The sequence below is a fragment of the Tribolium castaneum genome, chromosome 10, assembly GCF_031307605.1.
Source record: "Tribolium castaneum strain GA2 chromosome 10, icTriCast1.1, whole genome shotgun sequence".
NCBI classification, from domain to species: domain Eukaryota; kingdom Metazoa; phylum Arthropoda; class Insecta; order Coleoptera; family Tenebrionidae; genus Tribolium; species Tribolium castaneum.
In genome coordinates this window covers 5,813,126-5,834,432 of record NC_087403.1, presented here as the reverse complement: position 1 = coordinate 5,834,432, position 21,307 = coordinate 5,813,126, and the positions used below count along the sequence as shown (strand labels likewise).

At 36.5% G+C, this 21,307-nt stretch overlaps 1 protein-coding gene and 1 long non-coding RNA gene across 9 annotated transcripts in view; one reads left to right on the top strand and one right to left on the bottom strand.

Annotated features, from left to right (window-relative positions):
- Positions 1–17,342, bottom strand: part of Corin (corin) — a 24,756-nt gene extending 7,414 nt beyond the window's left edge. The window contains exons 1-6 of one of the 7 annotated variants that reach the window (XM_015981157.2): positions 17,246–17,342; positions 2,977–3,093; positions 2,749–2,923; positions 604–1,317; positions 425–557; positions 46–378 (exon numbers count right to left, since the gene is read on the bottom strand). In XM_015981157.2, coding sequence (XP_015836643.1) covers positions 46–378; positions 425–557; positions 604–1,317; positions 2,749–2,923; positions 2,977–3,035 — 1,414 coding nt within the window. In that variant the 5' untranslated portion in view covers positions 3,036–3,093; positions 17,246–17,342. Of the gene's footprint in view, positions 1–45; positions 379–424; positions 558–603; positions 1,318–2,466; positions 2,726–2,748; positions 2,924–2,976; positions 7,628–17,245 lie in introns of those variants that run through there. The other 6 variants (XM_015981160.2, XM_015981159.2, XM_008201205.3 and 3 more) reach the window with 6 other exon arrangements.
- Positions 17,149–21,307, top strand: LOC107399241 (uncharacterized). 2 transcript variants are annotated; one of them, XR_001575898.2, is made up of 3 exons: positions 17,184–20,327; positions 20,378–20,548; positions 20,600–21,307. It is a non-coding gene; the product is annotated as an uncharacterized LOC107399241 (long non-coding RNA). The 2 variants fall into 2 exon arrangements; XR_001575897.2 differs by having other exon boundaries at positions 17,149–20,548.

Sequence of the window (21,307 nt, the reverse complement as noted above, 5' to 3'; positions counted from 1 at the left end):
AATTGCCTAATTAACGCGGTTTGCGACCGATTGACGGAATTATACCATTGCAGAGGTTGCGACAGGGCCGGACTACCTCGCCGTGGGGGCCACATTTAGGTACGAAAAGCGAACAAAGAAACAGTGCTGAAAGTTCATAGCAACGCACATCTACAACAGCATCGTAGAGTTCCAACTCTTGTTGAGCGTCTCTTTGGCCGAACTGGCCCATGTAGTTGGGGAAAACAGTGTAGTTGTAAGGTACTTTATGTTGGAGACAGAAATTTACAATCACGGGGAGACAGATTCCGGGTGCTGGATTCGTACTAATTTTTTCTACAACTGGAGCAATTGTTGTATTGAGTGTTTTATTCACTACTTGCACTGATGATGGATAAGCTGGAATAGAAGGCTTAGTGGGGTTTTGGGGGTGGGTTAGAGTCACCTTTAAAGTACGCCGCCATCCCTGCGCCTATGGCAAACAAGGCAATTGCATTAATAATAATTTGAGCAAATCTAAACCTTAATTTTAAACGTCGAGCATAGTGGCTCGAGGGACGTCTCATATCTCTAATTATCTAAAAATGAGAAGTCAGAGGGGGAGATCGATAAAATTCCGGTTACCCTATGGTGGAGCGACATGTTCGAACCATTATGAAAGCGCACGATGGTCTGCAAACTCGCAGGCGTCGATGCACTTTTAGTAATGGTCGTGTTGCCATTAGCGTCGTCTTCGACATTCTGGACTTTTGCTAAGATTCCGTTCTGTTGTCTGACGGGGGTCTTCGGGGGCAAGAGGGGAGTTTCCATTGTTTTTGTGGTGTAACTCGGAGAAGATGTTTGACTAAAACTATCACTCGATATGCCCGAGTCCTGCCGTACTGAAACCCTCCCCCCGTTACACTGCTGATTTCCGGGAACTTTATTCGCCGGAGAGATGGTGGGCTTATGGCAAGTTTTCGGCGCCGGTGGTGGCGGCCCCACGGGCGCCGGAGGAATCTTTGTGAAGTCCTGAGTCACAGAATTAAATTCAAACGTGCAAGCAGGTATTTTATTTGACTGTTTCGGTGACGCGTTCCTATTTAAGTCGTACGTTCGTGATAAGATATTTATATTACTGGAGTCGGTTGAAACTTGGTTTCTAACGGGCGGTCTCGGTTTATTATCTACAGTGGGGATGGGGGGCAAGGCTCGAGATTTTGGCAAAGGGGGGATTACTGGGGGTGGCTGCGGTTGGGGCCGAACGTTCATCTTTGCACTTTCGGACGAGTTCACCGGTGCGGGAACATGCGTTCTTTTGGGGACAGCAGGTGGTCGCAATGGAACAGGCGGTGGTATCTGAAAGAAAAACTCCTCGATACCAAAAACTTTCAGCCTTGAAGGTTAAAATTTAACTAAAGTTTGCCTGTACTTTGGACCTCCGAAAATACACTGGCGTTTCATCTAAATAAATCTTACTTTTGATGCCTGACGACTTCAACCTTGACAACATAAATATTATAAAAATACCTCTCTTGAATTGACCATTGTGTTTTAATTTAAATTTACTCAACTGCTATTTCTGTGTCGGATTAAAATTTCAGAATAACTTTATACATTAAAAAGATTCTAAAAATAAAAGCGCAAAAAGTAAATACCCGGAGACATTTTCATCACAACCAACGCTCGACTCACGAAACAAAGAAAATCTAATGGAACGTAATTTGTGGAAATAATGGTAGTATTTCAAATTTATTCCGATTTATTTCTTATCCTTTGATGTACCATGTCCTTGCATTTTTAATAGTGAAATAGCTACAAGAAAACATAGAAAATAAAGAAAGCCGTTTCCTTCGTCTTGTGCGGCTGTTTTCAATGGTCGAGAAATACAAATACATCACGAGAGTGCATGGGAAAATGTAAAGTGCACCCAAAGAGAGTTTCTATAGGTAAGGTAAAATGTGCCGTGCAAAGCCTCATAAAACGGAATGTTCAATTATAAATGACGCCTTTTGGAAGTTATTCTAATGTAGGTTGTCAGGTTGTGTGGTTTATGTTCAATTATTCTTTGGGAAAAACATCTTAAGTAGTACTTATGAAACATTCTTTTGAATTGATGTGGTGTCCCGACAAAATGATTTTCGATTTTGCTAATATTCAACTCGTTTGTGTGGTGGTTTTTTTCACCGACAACGCTTTCATAAGAGGAGTAATAAATCAAATATTTTAATTTTTATCCGCAATGAAAGCATGAAAACAGAAAGATGAGTCGCGCTGAACTCAATAAGGATCTTAAAAGGACGAAGTGACTATATGGTCCATAAAAATGCTATGCAAATGAGCGTATTAAAGTCATTAATTTCGTATTTTGTTATGATTGATTGCTCCACCGGCAGATATATTTTGCGCATATTTCGCCGCGGTTAAACAATAAGAATTTCCATTAAACGCCGAATCAATCTCGTATATCCGACACAGTGACACCGATTCATATTTTATTATACTTACCTTTGGGCGAAATAAAACAAGTTTTAGTGTGATTGCTTTAATCAGTCGTCACAATTGATTAAAAATACCGTTTGGCGTGTCGGGGATTGTTTAAAATTTGATTGCCGTGGAGTCTCTCGATTTTCTCTGAGATTATTTGAACAGAACTGATCCAATTATAAACGCGTATCAACGATTAAACCTAACGAATTATGTGATGAAAGCGAATCCTGTTTTGAAAGTGTTTATTTTTAGACAACGTTATTCCACGTGAAGAATCGCTACAAGAAATATATTACTTACGCTAGCAACCGGTGCATGTCTTTCCTCCGTGATAGGACAAGTGTGTGCCGAATGCCTGCGGGCATAAATATTCGAATTGTTGATAGGGGCCAACGTGAGCGAAGCTGGTTGTAAATTTTGCTGATCGCCATCGAGCAGATCCAGCAAAGCGCGTTCATTTGCCAAACTTCCCCATCTAAGCAAACAACCGCTTAAGACACGGAGACTTTTATTAAAACCGACCAATACCTTGGCCTAGGCCTTGGTTCTTCTATCTGGTTAATGCTGTAACGATGTCTATCCACCATGGCGTCCTTTTCCCCTTACAGCATGCTGCGCTCTGCACATACAACAGACCTGTTGCACCTATACAAAAACATATTATTTGCGTGGGAGTTCGCCAGATCCTCCTCTTCAACCACGATTTAAGATAACAATACCCAAACACACTTTTACGCGTACGCACGCCGCGTTGGCGGTCTGCACCAGCGATCTAATTTCCCAACCAGAAGATTTAGGAGTTTCTTTAGAAAAATTAGGCAAATGGATTAGGAGTGTTCCGAAATGTGAACACTAAATTAGTTAGAACCGTGAGATAGTCGCAGGGAGCGGGCCAGTGCTTGGACCGCTGAAAGTTTTTTCTTTCGAAACTTTGTTTAAGTTTAGTTTGTGAGTGTTTCGCGAGATTGTTGTTACCGGCAAGTTGCAAATCAAAGTGCGGTCACTGACCTACAACAGAAACCACGTACACTCACCTGGAGCGATGCGCGCGTAAAGCAACGTGTGGTGTGCGTGACCGCGGCGTGCGACATGTGTACGCGAATGTGTCTAAGCTGGTGGCCGTTCGGACCTGCGCCGCCGCCCGGACGAACCGCCGCCGCCCGGCCCAAGCTGCGCTCGATGCAGCGCTCAACTCCACGTGGACGTCTGAAACACCGACTCCTGAGCCTACCTGAGCCGATCCTGAGGCGGCTTACGGAGACCATCTTTCGGATAGTGAAAAACTTTACAAGATCTTACAAAGGTTTCGGACTCGAGACTCACCAAACTCGGACCACGTAAAGAGAAATATGCGGAGTCATCCTCTAAATTCAAAAAATTTCTCATTTTTTTTACTCTTTGCACGTATACGGAAAGAACGATTTTGTTTTAGCAGTTATTTTTAATTTGGCATACTTTTATACTATACCATGCACATTCAAACATACGAAACAAAAAACAAGCCTCCAAAGAGGAACCAAATTTATTTCCAAAAATTGGCATGTCCTTCACCATTTGGCGTTGTAGACTGTTGTAACTTTTTTTTAAAGAGCTGAACGATAATAGCACATTGTTAAGTAAGAGGACTAGCACTTAACTAGTCCGAAAGCTGTTTGTGCAAAAGAGATCAAAAGGTAATAATTATAGTTTTTTTCTCACATCTTAGTTAGGTTTAATTCTACTATCGGATTTAAGTTAGAATAAACTAAGGCTCCTTAATGTGTATCTGACTTATTTATACATTTATAGTAGTTTGTGTAATTTTGTGTTCACTGAATGAATAAACATTATCGTTATTATTAGTGTTATTAAAATCTAAGAATGTTTTGTTTGTTTTCCTACCGATAGAAGTAAGAGATTAACAATACGACGACTTAGATGTTTTTGCTGCAAAGCTCTTCAAGTTCGGGACACTCGTCGTTATTGGGAGCTGCCTGGCAGATGCATTATGACTTTCATCAGCTAATAATACAAAATAATCGACTAATTAGATGCAGAAGCCCGCGCGTGATTCTAATGACGGCGTGTTTGGGAAACTTCGTTAAAAGGATCATAATCTATTCCGGAGCGAGACATTCATTTGTACACCTTACTCGAATTTACGGTGCAACTCATCAACAAACATTAATATCAGATCTTTCTCGCGAACACCGACAAATTCATAGCGAAATTAAGCTACTTTCGGAGCTTAATTGCTGGCCTTGATCTTCAAGCAAATTTATACTGCACATCTTTACGCGACGGTTTTCTAAAAGTACAAAACCAAATACGCTCTTTATAACCAAAGCGAACCGACAAAAGAACTTGACGCAACAAAACTTCAAATTCTATGCTTGCAAAGAATCTCAGAGGATTTCGAAAAAATTGCACTCTAAGTATTACCTTGCACAAAAGTATTATGCTAGCGTTTCTAGTCCTAGTTAATGGACTTGAAAACCGGCATGATTAGATAATAGAAAGACACATATGTCCAATAATAGTCGGTTTGGAGTATCCAATTTATTTTTTCTCTCTGGTCCTAACGAATAAATTGGTTTCCTCAACGGAATTTCATCGTTATAGTTTTCGACGCTTTATGAACGTTTCCATGATAATCTGTTAATCTTAACGAGTGAATTTTTTATTGAACCACAGTTCAGCATGCATATTTAAGTAATAAAAATAGTTTGTGCAATATAACAAACAACGATCGATTTTTCGTGACACAAAACTTCACTTGATGACTTTCCATCGAGCCTTGAAGGTAATAATTGTCACTCTCGCTGTCATCCAATACATCGCAAGCACAATACAAACATTTATCAAATATGATTACCACAGACAAAATACAATACGTATAAAAAAAGCATTAGCGTAATTATCAAAGCACATAATCCTGATTTTATATCAGATATCAGATTTTATCCTATGTAATTTTTTGCATTGGATAATTTGTTATAAACGGTGACAAAAATTGACACCAAACTGGCCCACTTTTTAAGCAGCACTGAAAAAAAATCATAAAAGCCGTAAAATAAAATTTGACTTTTACCATTTCTTATTATTTCTAAGAATTAAAATTGGAATCAACAGTATAGGTGCCTATAAGCGATCGCTTTCTATCCGCGGTATCAGTTTTTTGCGTTAGCAGATGAATAAAACAATGTCTGAAAAACGTAAAAGTGTGAGTGAGTGCTCCAGAATCCTCTAAGTGATCTGGTTTCCCGATAGTCGGGGCTTTATCGTGAATAAAACAATTTTGCTTGTTAAGTGTAGATGTGTGCAATCAGTGTTTCTGGGGATTTTGTTTATATGCTTATGAATATGATATGCGTGCGTACATTTCACAGTTTTTCGGTGTGTACTATCTGGTAAGAAGATTGTAAACTATGACTATCATATTTCGGCACAAAGCAGTAAAGGCTAAATCTTTGTCGGCTTAGCGAAAGTCACATTTTGAAACGTGCAGCAGCTGTTTGTTTACTCTACTTACGGTAATAATGATTAATTATTCCGTGGCTTCTAGTTTATCAATCTAAATGTGTAAAGGTTTGATTATTTTAATTGTAACTAATTGTGGTAAGCAAAAATGGGAATTAACTGGTAGATGTATTGCTGAAATCGGGGAAAAACTTCATTAAAACGTATCGCGTCGCATTTATATTAGCACCACGGCTTTAACCGGAACACTTATTTAAAATTATCTCTGAAACGTTTCAACCATTAAACCAGTGGGTATATTCAATAAAATAATTGGAATTTAACCTGACACAGTGCCAAATAATTGTTAATGAGAGATAAGTAAACCAAAAGTTTTATTTCCAGGTACGTTATTTTTGTGCTACAATTATTGGCCCGGCGCCTCCACCATTTTTGACAAACTTAAATTAATATTTTATGATTTAATTATTGGTTATATTCAATAAAGTAAAATGCACGTTGTTTTAATGAAATTCCATCTGACACAATGCGAATAATTGCTAATGACAGTTAAATAATTAATGGAAATGTTCACTTTCAGGTGCGTTATTTTTGTGCTAAAAACCGGGCTCAGTGGAAGGGTTGTTTGAGGAGTTGAGTCCACTTGAGTGGATTGAACGTTTCCTAAAATATTCATCCGATCCTTTACCACTATTATCAATTTAAATTCCCAATTACTTTAAACGGCTTTGATTATTTTAATTCAGCGATTACCTCCATGGAAACCGGATTTGTATTAACTGATACTAAGAGGAAGTTTAATCTTAAATCAAACGTTATCTCGGCGAAATTTAACGTAATGATCTACGGATGACCAGTTTTCAAATTCACAATCATTTTTATAAGACCTGCTGACAGCTTATTTTACGCTTTTGCTAACTCGAAAAAATCGAATCATAAAGCTTCCGGCATCCATCAATACTCTTAATTTTTTATTTCAATGTTTTGCGATGTTGTGCTGAATCACATGAGGCGGAAAACCATGAAAAAATGTTTTCAATAAATTTGTTTCGAGCCGTTTTCGTGTTATAAATATGACGAGGCGCGGATCGCGCTCGGCGTTTTATGAAAATGAGGTAAAAAGTGTCAAAAGGGAATCGGTAATAATAATTTTTTCATTAGGATTTGCTTGTAAAAAATGATTAAAAGAACAGTGATATGTAAGGCAAACTTCAGAAGAACTCAGTTGAGAGGATTTTCCTCGGTTTATATCTACTTTTAAAATTAATGTGGTATTTTCCCTGGGGAATTTAGCCATAATTTATGGCAATATGCATTTGAAGGCGCGCATGCGTAATCGTTAAATAAACAATTCTGAAAATTTAGTTTGAGAGATCGAAGAATTTATGAGAAAGGGTCGAGCAATTTCATCTGACACCCTACCCCAATGGATCATAAATTGAATCAGCACGCTTTGATTCGTCAGTTAATTTTGCTAATTGCCGCAACCACTTAATTGCAAAAAATATAAGGCCTCCATTCAAATAATAAATATTTTCGTAAAGTGTAATTAAACCTAAATCAAGTAACTGTATATTATGCCATCAGCTCCAACCAAAATGATCCTGCTAATGTTAAAATCGATCATTTACAATAGAATGGAATGTTCTCCATGCTACGGAGAAATTTTTGTGCGGCTATTGATCTTGATAGCGTAATAAATGGTTTTTTTTATATAATAATAAAAATGCGACATTGAAATTTTTCTGAGGCATTACTTTAAAAATAGTGAAAACCTATCAAACAGAATGGAAGAGATTTGTTATTTCCAACAAAAGCAAAAAATATTCAGCGCGAGGAAAAGTGTCAAGGATTTGCACCTTTAAGTGATTATTTATTTTCAATTTAAAATCAGTCTTTGCAGTTGTTTTTCTTATGTTAGACTTTAAATGTTGTCGGCGAATAAAAAGCGAAAATAATAACGTACTAAATTTCTTGAGGGTTTTTCAACCTTTCAAGTTGAATTATTCGAAAAGAAAAGGTTTTCCCTTATTAATTTTCAAGACTTCGTATTTATTTCTGAAAAGAATTTAAATACGATACTTGTACGTACTTTATTAAATCCGAAGTTTTTATTAAACGTGCGATTTACTAGTCTAAATTTTAACACCAGATAAAGAGCCTTAATTCTGAGAGGGGTTTAAACATGGGCAGTAAATTAATTTTCTCACTCAAAATGTAAATTTGTTGATATAATATATGCAAATGAATGGTTCCCCTTTTACATAAATTAACAAATTAAAAAGTAAATAATCTAAGCCCTTTATTAAACACGAAGTTTTTAATTTTTTAATTAAGTGTTTGGGTACTCAGTATCCGAGCTATGCAATTTGTTTCAACTAAATAGAACAAGTTATGAAGTTATTTCATCGGGTCAAGCGACTATCGATTCATTAAATAGTAAAACAAAACTTCCATTATTAAGGAAAATAACTTTGGAATGCTTGACTGATGAAAATTAAAATCACATTACGTCTCGTTAAAATCGCGATGTATTGGACATGCAATTATTTCTGCATTTGCTGCGTTGAATTAAAGCTCATTTTATTAATTCCAAAATAAGTACCCAGGCATAACACAAAATTCTGTTTATGAAATTCTCTAATTAGGAAGTGAATTAAATTCTTTTCATGATTAAATGCCAGTAATACTGTATAAAAATGAATAAAACTTTAACGAGTGTGCTTTCATGTGGCGTATAGAATAATAAAATTCCTAATTGTCAGCACCGGCTATTTTTCATTGGGGCATAAAATAATATTCAACAAATTGAGATAAGACAACAATCGTTTAAATCCAAAGTTATTCACGGAAAAATCCTCAAATAAATGGGCACGCTTAGAAGCTCACTTTTCTGCAGCTTTGGGGCTCTTGAAACATGAAATTCGTCGAATAAAACATTTTGTGTACTTTGCGCATCTCGTACAAACGCGAAAATACCCCTTACATAACAAAAAGCAACCTTGTTATGTCATACTTTCCCTGGTCAAGTGTATGGCAGCCTTGAATTAAATTTACTGTCGTAATAGTTGGCAATTTGTAAATCCCAGGTGCACAGCTGATATATCATTCGAAGTTGTTTTCTGGGATAAATTACAACAGTAGTGCGCCGAATGGCAGCTACTAGTTCTAAAACTTGAAAATTATTGGAATCAGCCACTGAAATTCAAATACTTGGCTAAAGTCTGCTGAATAAAATGTAATAGCGGCACGATCTTTTGTGATAGACTTTTCTGCATATTAAATAGGACTTGACCTTCAGTTCGAAGCATTGTAATGCATTATTCTAGACTAACGAGTGCTCCTTAAAAGAAAACGTAAACATGTCAAGAAGAGCTTTATGATAAATGTCGCTTGAAACGGACTCATTAGCGTTCATAAAATTAAGAAATTCAGGACTTGTACACAGCCAATGTAAATACGTATTTTTAGCCATTGGCGCGTCCTTCTTTAAATCGATTAGATAACAAGTCAACTGGAAATGCGGGGACATATTTAGAGCCACGAAACCGTACACATACAAAATATTTCCGTATAAATGTCTGCGTCAGGAGGAAAGAATAAAATTTAATTAAAGCATAATACATTTCAAGTAACATTGTACATACGGTTAAGGTGTTTAAATTCTTCACATTTTTGGCAAAATTTTACAAGATTAAAAAACGAATATCGTACATGTCAACACTTGACATACCTCACAAAATTAAAATATAAGTCTCTAGCAAGCAGGTTTGTGCGCCGAAATTCCGCAGTTTTTACAAACAGAACTCAATTTTAAAATTACAAATCGTCGCTTTTGCTGCAGTGGGTCAGACATTGACAATGTAAATATTTAGATTAAGAAGCCATTTTAATCAAAGCAATCACATCTAGCACTTTTTCTGTACAAAACGATATGATTTACAATAGCAACGAAATAATGTTATTAGCCCGGCGCCTCCACCATTTTTAAAACTAAATTTTTATCGATACAATTTTTTACGTCAAGCAAGCAAGTAAAATAATTTACGTAAATAATAAAAAAATTTGGCGCATACACCACTTAACCGCAAACTTAATTCAGTTTTGAAGTGGAATGAAATGCTGAAATTTTGCTTCAAATAGATAAGATAATTCAGATAAATGATGAAACAATTGCCTGGCGTTTCACCATTTTGCTGCACAAATACTCGGAATAAAATTTGTATAATAAATGAATTATAAAGTTAATTAAAAACGCATTGTTTCAACATAAAAGGATGTTTTGTTAGATATTCCCATTTTTGATCGATTTATTGAGTTCATCGGCGGTCCATTTGGCTTAAAATTTTAAACCCGACAGTTTATCATCCTGGAAGAAATGAGTTTTCGAACGTAACTAGAGAAACCAAACGTTTCAAACGGCATCCTGGGTCAGCTGTCAAGATCAGTCGATAGATTTTCAGACGCTAGGGGAAAGTGGAATAAAGCTGTCCGCGTCTAACGACTTCTACTTTTTTCCAAGTAGATTACAAGCAAAAGCTGCGTCAATAGTTTTTAGCAAATTTAGTGACAGCGATATAATGGTGTCGATAAGGCCGAGAGTAATTTTTCATTTTGACTTTTAATTTTGTGTGTGTTGATGGCAAACTTGTCAACTGCGTGACAGTTGTTTTCAACCTGGAAATGAATTTCCGAGTTGTAAATCTTGATTTTTGTTATGATTAGCATAGATTTGGCGACGAAAATGTGAGACATATGCTCCGTTTTCATTCGTTGTTCGTTATTCAAGTGACGCATTAAGTAGCAGCTGTTACTGAGCTCGAAGCTCAAGAAGTCTTCCAAACTAACACAAAACATTGCTGTTAGACGACGTGTGCTTAAGAGTTTCAAAAACACTTTCGTCGCCAATTACGAGACCAAACCATGAGGGTATTAAACAATAACTGGCGAGACAAATATCTTTCATCGGTGTGATTCGTATGCAAGGGAAATGCGGAAAATTGAATTCCGGTCTTAATGGTGTATGGTGGAAAGCAGAAGCTCGATAGGCGGACGCGTCTGGACCCTTAAACTAAATAAACCCAAGAGCTACAGCGCCGAGCCACCTACTTTAAGCTTCGCACGTTCCTTCTATAAACCATTCTGGCCGAAAAATTAAAAAAAGACTACTCCTGACACTCTTTTCTATTATAAACCTTTCCCGGACTCATGAACAATTAATCGTTTCTCGGGAAAACACGCTGTCGATGTGCCAATGAATTTCTTTTCTCGAAGAAAGCAATAACTGTGTATTTCGATGTGTTGAGAATTTAAAAACACTGGAGATTTGCCGGCGACTTGTCTCGATAACAACTTTGCGGCGAGAGCTTGTTTTAATGAATTTAGAAAAGTTATAAAAACGGAGCTGAAATCAGTTCAGATTAAATCAAGTCAAATTATAGGGTAAATCTCATTCCAATTAACCAGCAAGTGCAATTGTGGATTTAAACTCAAACATTTGCTTGATATTAGATCGTAATTTTAAGTTTAATTATGGGCCAGCTCGTTTAATTAAAACAAGAATTTTTTATGCGACTGCACTCGCAACGAAGAAAGACACAAAATGAAAGTTTTAATATTTGCCTTATGAAGGATACTTCCGAAAATTCTTTATCGAACTTATTTGTCTTTTCATTGTGCTAAGAAGTCAAATAAATAAGTTATTATTATAGCTGCGGCAACTTGTGCTCGAACACTAAATTGATTTTGTTATTGTAAGTTGAAAAATTGCGAAAGCCGGTAAAGACCTGTGACATAAATTACGCTTTTAAAATGCTTGGCTCACTTCTCGCTTAAACTGCACTTAAATAAATTTCAAGTAGTTCAAGAAACTTGAGGGCGAAATGCTTTTATTCAAAGAGTCCACAGTCCTTTCGTTTCTAATTTCATTTAATTACAAACGATTCTATTTACAAGACTTGTAAATATTTAAAATAGTTCTCAACACTCTTGTTGAGTGGATCAGACCGGCTAAATATTGGAACTGACTTAAGAAATCTCCGAAACAGCGAGCTTGATTTTATTTTCCCAATTCCACTCTAAATCGATTATCTTTACGCCGCCGCTGATATTGATTCCGATAAATTTTCACTATGAAACAATTTGAAGATATTGGAGCTTAAAACTTTCAATGAAACTTTTAATTGTTAATTACGTCCGATCCGTTCCATTTCTATTTCACAAAGTGTAGCATTTTTCAATTTTCAGCTAATTAACAGACAAACCATCAATTGAATAATGTTAAACACTCACTACCCATTCAATTATTTTAATTAAAAAACTAACACCTGTTGATACAAACTTGTTATTAAAAAACGACAAAAACTATCCCGGCGCATCCACCATATTTGTCGCATTTCATAGACTGATTCCAGTAGAAAAACTTAAAATATTTTTAACGATAAGAACATTATCAATGTTTATATAGTGTGTAGCGCAGGTAAAATCTAATATCAGTTTTGTGTTGGGTTCGATGATGTGTGAACGAGTCTGTTGTGTCGGTTGAGTGAAAGAAGCAATGACCATGGTTCTTTCTAATCCACAAGATAATACGGATGAGTGCAGGAATTAAAGAACGATAAGCGTATTAAATGTGTTAAAAATATTTCAGGAAGAAATTTTCCACACAAATTTCTAAAACACGCTACGAGATCGTAGAAAGGGTTGTGTTGTGGCAATTGTCCGAGTGTGCAGCAATGCAATTTACGGAAGAAAGCCGAGCATAAAATTTGAATAGGGCCACAGCTTTCGTAGTGAGAGGTGAAATCAAGTAAAATTTGTTAAAATTTTCGTCTGTAGTGAAATCACGAACAGAGTACGCGGTCCTCAAATTCCGGAATGTGCCGACATTAAGATAATAAAGGTCCGAGTTGTAGAAATGATTTAAGCAGAACGGCGAGCTGCTCGCAAAAGGTATTGAGTTATAATATATGCGGTTTCGTCGAGCCAACAAAAATATTGGGTTGTTCCATACACGTGTCTTGAATTTAATCAAAGCGGAATCGGAATCGATCACCGCCGCAAAAAATTATATTGTTTCGGTTTTAATTAAACAAAGTGTTACATCTGCTAATACTCTTTCAATGGCAACGAATATTAACGAATGAATATAATCCGTTTCAAAGTACAAGTGCTGTACATGATAATAATAATGAAACTGCAGATCTACTTGTACATAAAAACTGTTTTTTATTTAATTGGTGAGATACATGTTACTTTTTTGTCTATTACAATCGCTTCACTACCCCACCATTTCACTTGCCCAATAAAAAGTAGTAACAACGTAAATGGTTTTGGTGGCCCGGCGCCTCCACCATTTTTCACAGGACGAATTACGACTTTCCAATTTTTTCGTTTCCAAAATTTGGTTTTAAAGCTAGATTTTTTTAAATAGTTTAATATAGCGGAGTTGCCAACAATTTGCGTTTCCTATCTTAAACTTTCCAAACGTAATGTAGATTAGCTGACAAGGACAAACAGAAAAGCCAGCAAATCCAACTAGATCTTTTGATCCTCTTCCATTAGATATTTCTAAGGGGTTATCTCAAAGCAAACCTGCCATCAACTTTGACATTTTGAGAGTTTTCAAATTCAATCAGTAAGTAATTTTTGCGATTTGCGTGTTTCTTGGTAATAATTTTGCCGGAGTTGGGAGTAATTCGGTCGGATTTGTGGAAGTTTTGTCTGTTGATCGAGATTCCGGCGAAATCATTACTCACCTGATGTGTCAAAGAAAGTTGGCAGTGTTAGGCCCACAATTAATGTCTCTGCCGAACGGCATACAAGGGGCGAAGTGATCGGTTTGTTTTGATTTCATTATGCTAGAGCAGTCCCAGGCACCACCGGAGATTGGCTGGACCAAACCGCTGCCCGGAATGTCTGAGCTCGCGCTAATGGATATTTTACCCGGCAAAAGCACTAAATATTATTTCGCATTCATGACAACATTTAACTGAAGTACGTGGCCTGATTAAAACCCTAACAACTTCTCCAAGTGGTTTTTAAAATCTCCACTTTGCCATTCTTTAAGATTCGGGACTATCGCATTGGGCAAACAACTCGGGCCTAAATGGATATGCACTCTACTCAAGAAGGATTGCGCTATGCTTTGAGGACATCATTTTTACGTTTCATGTCGGGGGAAAAATTCGAAGCGCTTTGAGATTTCCTTTTTATGCCCATTAGTGCGCAAATGCTTCGACTAATCAATTGATTGCGTCTCAGATCAGCAAATATAATAATCACCTCAGCGAAATTTTCCACTTACAAACAATCTACGAAATGCGACATTTTCCGTATCGTTACTAATGAGTCTTTACAAAACCATTTAACCCACATTCCCTCTTAAATATCTCATCAATTATCATTTACACCAATACTCGTCTGGAGGAAATTTCTTGTCCCAGAATTGAGAGACGTTCCGAAACACTATTAGGCAAACATTCGTGCTTACAACAAAAACTGTCATTTATCATAATTATTTGGAACATTATTATTACACCAAACAGATTGTTGATAATTTCTGTTTTGAGAAGAGGTTATTTGGAAAACTTTTCATAGTTCACCCGTAATAGGCTTATATCTGCCGTTCCAGCAGAGCGACTTACGACAAAAAACCTTTTAAAACCCTTAACTTTACGCCAAATCGTGACATCTCCACGACATGATAATCCAAAAAGGAAAAGTGAAGAAATTTCTAATACCACAGCCTCATGTTCAGGTTCTCTCTACGTTATGTATGTAACGATTAATTAACGTTTTAATTTCATAATCACGCTGGAAACAAAGTCCGGCTTCTGAATGGTGGAAGGCGGCAATTCTTCATTATAAATCTGCTATTAAATTTCGCTTTCAAATTCCATTTATGCGAAATTTTAACTTTATGTTATAAAAGCCGTGGTATTCAAAATTATGACATTTTATAATTTCTCATTGTATTAACGCAGCGAGGTTTTTATTTCGTCGAGTTATTTTCAAAATTTGAATATTGATATTCCTGACCCCAAAGAATTGTTAAAACTTTGTGCTTACTTTTGTGTTTTGGTGTTCATTATTGATTTTGATAAACCGAAAATTCAATTCGTTATAACTTTGTTGTAGACTAATCCCTTGTTGTTGGAATAAAAAGTTTCTATTTGATGTGAACTCCAAGATACGTCCTTGATCAACTCACATCAAACATTCGTGTTTGAATATTGACATTTAAATTGTTACACCAACGAATTTAAATCTCGAAAGAAACTTCGTCGACTACTACATGAAGTTTTCACTGCTGAGTTAAAACAAACATTACGTTCGAAAGTAAAATCAATATTAACCGTTCTGTTCGTGTTTTAAAATTGTTTCAAAAACAAATTTTCCATTGTCATTTTAATTACTTCCCAAACTGTGGTTAAACGTGTCGATAAAACTTTGCAACTCAGGCATAATAGTTCCTTAGGTATCAAGTTCCGAGTCCCAAAACTGAAGTAAGTGGAAGGGTAATGACGAATATGAATAACGACGAATGTTCTTGATTTGAATACAATATTCAAGAGGAACTCAATAACTTCGGATTTAGTAGCAGTGTGTCTATTGTTGGAACATTTGATTTAATAAAGAAGAGAATTAAATGAAATTCCACAAATTAAGCACATAAAATTCAGAGCCTTATTTATAACATAAACTTCCTTTCTTACTCGACCAGTCCCTCGGTTATAAAATTTCATGCCCAGATTATCGGCTTCTCGTGGTCTTTTACGGCTTAAAATCGATTCTTGTATGTCCCACACATTATAAATTTCAAAGATACACAATATATTTTAAAGCGCTCCCGATTTCTGTCTGATATTTGTCAAAACCGATAAATATTAAATCCATTTTTCATCACGTCAATTACTTATCGCCCTATAATTAGAGGTTTTTTAAAAAGCAATTAATAAGCGTACAAAAGCCTGAGCAACTTGGGAAAATCTTTCAACTGGCTTTAAATAAATTGGGACCAGAAGTATAAGAATTGATGGAAGAGCGCTTTCGATCAATCTTATGCCACTTCCTAAAAATTTCTGTAACTGAAGGCTTTAATAAATGAAAAACGTATTGACATCTCGGATATATTAAACTTTCGTCTTCCATACAATAAGCGAAGAGATAACGCCACATAAGGCTCCTGAAAATTGCATAAGTGTGGCCAAAACAGCCTAATTGTTCATGTTTCTACAACTCTCTAAACGTACCAGAGCAAAAACCGCCGAAAAGGAAATTTGACTCTGGCCACAATGCAACAGTTACAATAAGTCTGGGGTTGCTGCGGTCCGTTGATAAAACTTTCTTAAATGTCAAAAAGGATGTAGAATGGTTTTTCCAGGGCAAAAAACAAAGTAAGCGAAGTATAGAAAATTCGATGTGACATTTCATCGATAAATTGTACGTGACAAGAATATCGCGACATGCTAAGGAAATCTAACGCGAAACCAAATAAATATGCTTCTCGTCTAATTCCGTGTTGTAATTGTTATCTTTATAACGGAGTGTTGTGTCTGCGATAATTATTAGTACTTGTGTGAAGCTCCTCCGCATGTGGACTGTGTAAATTCAGCAAGGAGATGAAAATTAAATAGAAGCAGCGACTTGTAAATAGGCGAGTGTCGCGTGGATAATTTGCAAATTTGTGGAAATAAGGAAGAAGCTATTTTGGGTTTTTGTGTTTGGTGAGAGATTTTCTCGTCTCGTGTTCTCAAATCGCGTGAATGTGAGTTGGTTTAAGCAGGAAAGTTTACTCACACCGTACATTTGAATTTATCTAAGAACATGACGAGAGTTAATAGATATTTTGTAAAATGGGAAGACACAAAATGGATAGTCCGCTTTGTCACTGACAACCCAGAGATAGACAAGCACGAACAGAAGAACTTCAGCCTGCAAACTGAGCATCTGAATCCGACGGCGCCGAAAGACCACCCCTACACCCACGCAAAGGGCGTGCGACGCTCTGTTGTAGGCGTCTACATGCAGGAATGCAGACGTGCACGTGGAATTCTACTACTATAGTATTCCATTAGTGCGTATCGAAAATCTCGGCACGTCGCTAATTTGCCACCCGTCTAGGGCGCCCCATTATCTAGACCCAACTAAAGTGCTTGCGAGAAAAATGCAAGAGAGACGCGTTTGTCTATTTCTCTGTATCATCAATTCCTGAAGAATCTGAAAGAGTTTTGGCTCCTTTTGCCTCCAATTTGTAGTCAATAGAGAGAAGGGAATTTGCAACTAGCTAAATTATTTAGCACAGACAGGTAATTTACTACTCTATTGACGTACTCACATAAGTCCATGTATCAGCGCCTTTGCACTAGAGCGCACCGTGCTTTTCCCTGCTGAAACTGGAACGTTGAAAGCTACGTACACAGCTGAAGGCTACGAGACTACGAGGAACGAAGAGGGAGAGTGGGGATGCGAGTTTCAGGAGGGGTGCTTCAGTTGTGCCCTTGACGTTGATCGCATTTGCATCTAAAGTGATGTCAATGCATTTTGTTGGATAAGTGTCTTTCATGTTTACATGCATGAAACGTCTAGATTGTCCAGACTTATATAATCAACTCCTTGGAGAAGGCCCAGCTTCAGCACTCCACACACTGTCAATCAATCCGTCGATGTTTTCAATTAAAACCGGTCCCCGGTCGCAATTTTTCATTTCGATGAAAATTTCATTGAAATAGCCGAATTATATACACGATCCGGTGGTTCGATCTGTTGGTAAACACAGCGCCACTAAAAACATGATTTACCCCTTTGCAAATCAAAAGGGGAATTAAATAGCTTATAACTTGAGTTGGGTCACCTGCTTTGAGACTATCAAAGTGATAATTTTATTAGTAAAGCGAACCCGCTAATTATATTCCACGCAAATTCAGTATGAATAATTATGAAATTGCTGATTTACGTGACAACGAATGAAATTTATATTTCGCAAAATCAAACACATTTCATCTCGGAGAAAGTTTTCAGAGTTGCGCCTTGTTTAAGATTTATTGCATCTGAAAAGAAACATTATATTATCATCACGCCGCACGACGGCTCTGTATTAAATTTACATGGCACATTTTCCATCTAAATTTCCTGAAAAATTTTGCACCCCTAAACGGATTACAGCTAATTGAGGATATGAATCTAACAGAGCTCCACTTTAGTGTCAAATTCAATTCCCATATATAAACCTTCCTCACCTACTACTTAAAAGATCCTTCTAGAATTATCGATCTCGGGAATCTTACTTTAATATGCATCGGCACTGCATCCCCGATCAAACTCAGCTCCAACTCAAACTTAATCAACCCCCGAATGTGTTAATTTTATCAATAACCTTGACCGCCAAATTGATTCGCGGCCACAATTTCACGAACAACAGTTATGTCTAGTTTTAGATCCATTAAGATAATACAACGAAATGTAACGATTTACGATGGTAATAAGTATTCTTTTTTTCGGCGAAGCTCAACCGTTTTTAAAGCTCGGCCGGAGAGCGCCGTAATTACTTAGAAAATAAGGCCAGAGAAAATGCTTCTAATCGCTTTAATGCGACCTGCTAAGCATTTATGTTTATGTGTTGTTTTCATTTTAGGTAATCTTCGTTATTAATTTTAATTTTACCGCAAACGAAATTTTAAACGATCATCTCGCCCATCTGTATTGAAACATTTGCACGCAAATTTAAGATGCAAAATTCGCTGTTTACCCATCCCGCTTTGAAACAAAGATAATTACCAATTACTGACGTGTCAATTTGATTTACTCACTATTAGCACCCGTTGTAACATAAACTCGTCCAAAATTTATAATCATATATTTCACACACGCACGTCAGACCTGTATTGAAATCGGAAACTTATTCAATTTCATTCCAATAATGAAAATATCGAATTTTTCCTAAAAGATAAAATAAAGACCAATAGATGTCAGCAACGTGTTCTTCATGGTTTATTTGACAACAAACATTCCTACAATTTTCTATCGCTCCGCTTTTGCATGTTTCTTTAAAGTGGGTGTGTGAAATGTAAATTTTCGGATTTTACGGAATCTTGAAGGGACAAAATATTTCGCGATAAAAGTAATAGCTAAAACATAAAATACCACTTTTTGTTTATTTAGGAACTCGCTTTCAAAACTCTATTTTAAATTTTCAACTCCGACTCACCCCACAATCCAATACATTGTTATGTTCATGTCATATTCGCAAATTTTTCACCATTGAACATGATGACGGTGCAAATGTGCTTGCACTCACACTGAATTTGACACAAAAGGCGTATGAAACATATTCGAATTTATTTCAGCTGAAAATTATTATTGCACAAATGGATCCAAAACGACTGCAAATGCAATCACCTTTTGGTATCACGACTTACATGCAACAACTAAATTGCAAGTCCGCGAATGAATGTATTATTTTAATAACAGTAGTCGCCGATTTCCAAAACTAAGAATTTTTTTAAGGTTCATAAACATTCACCTCACTAAAAAATACTAGAAGAATTTACGTTAATGTAAAGGAAACCGAAAAATTATTTTGCAGAATTTAGTGTTATTCTCGGTGTTGAACTTAAAATAGCTAATTTTTTGAGTGTTTTTGTAATAATAATGCTATGAGAACAACTCTCCCTCTGTCGGGTGATTAAATCGTGAGTGCTTTGTCTAATTCGGGAAAAATGCGCTTTCCCGTTTATTTATTTTATTATTAAATTCGCTTTTTAGCAGAACTGGGTTTGACATTTGGTGAAAAGCCCGTGGTATATAGTGACATCTTAATAAATTTGCTATTAGTGAGCGTGCGAGAGGTCGGTCGAGCAATGCTTTTAACCGGACGCTTAGTCATTACAACACATGAGGAAGTTAAGGACTTCGATAGGAAATCCAAAACAAAGGATTCACGGTTGCTCCAAATCTCTCCTATTCACCTCTCAAATGAATTATGGACAAACAGTTGTCGCTCTCTCCATGCAAAATTCAAATACACGAACCGTTAACGGAATGGAATTCGACGATTCAAGTTCGCAAACCATGTAATTGGGGGGAATCTAATTGAAAAAGAATGGACGTCAATAGGGCTTTGTTCACTTTGTTTTCGGTCAAAAAAGTTACTCAACTCGCTCGGAAAAACAAAATTTTGCTCAATAAATATCTGCCCACATCAACTAAACATTTTTGTAATACATGCCATGTTGACATGATCTTGTTTACTACAGAGCGAACAAGAAGTGGATTATCGCCGGTAATCTCATTATGACAATTGATAATCGCGATAATATAACCACGTACGAATCGCTAGATCATAATACCAAGATACAACGCAGTTATTTCTGCTAATTGTACATACGCATCAAACAAAACGCCAAATAATTTAATTTCCGGTTAAATTCGGCAGATAACGTGTATGTAGGTACTACTTTGTTGCTTTCAGCTCTGTTACCACTTAAAAACCCAAATTAAAAAGTTTGTTAATAAGCCAATAATTTGGGCAACGAATACCACTCCCACCAGTGGCGTTAACTTAGTTCATAAAATGGTGAAAGAACGCAAAAACGCCTGCAATTGCTAGACCACAAAAAAGGGTCAACCAATGGAATCGCAGGTAAGACAGGTAATTTTAATTCTGTCTCAACTAAACAAATCGCAATTAAAGTAGGCGGAACCCATGACCGGTTATAAATCGGTGGCAACACCAAAAAAAATTATGGCTGGATTAAAGATAGGGCGAACGTCTTCAACAATATCGCAACGTTTCTCAATTTCTACAAATATTTTATGTGGATTTAAATTATGAATTCAACACACAAGTTATTAAAAGTGTGTTTTTGTTTTACACTGAACGAAAAGTTCAAACTCCGGTCCCGTTTAATACAAAAACACAAGAAGAACTGATTTTTTAGCTCAAGAAACAGCTGTTTAAACGCTTAAAATAGATAAAAATCACACCATGTTGGAAAATTTCGCGAAGTATTTGTTTAATTATTCCAAAGCGCCTATTTATCTACTGTTTACTTTCATACCCCAAGGCATCCGAAAAAATGTTTTTAACATTGCTATAAATAGAATTTCATTTTTTATTTTGTATACGGGGCCGAAAATTTAATATTCCAAATTTAGACCTCTTTGAGCGAAGTTTTTAATAATAAATTTATCCAACCGCACATGAGACAAATATAGGAAGAGCGAACGGCGGGAAACAAAAAATACAAACAATAAAGAGGCCGAGAGAACCTCACACATGACCAGATTATCCGAAGCGAACATTAATTTAGGAAGTGTTTCATTGTTTTTGCCGTGCTGATTTAGATGTTTCCAAGTGTTTCAATTAAATAAAAATTCCCCACACTGGGGTAGCACCGAA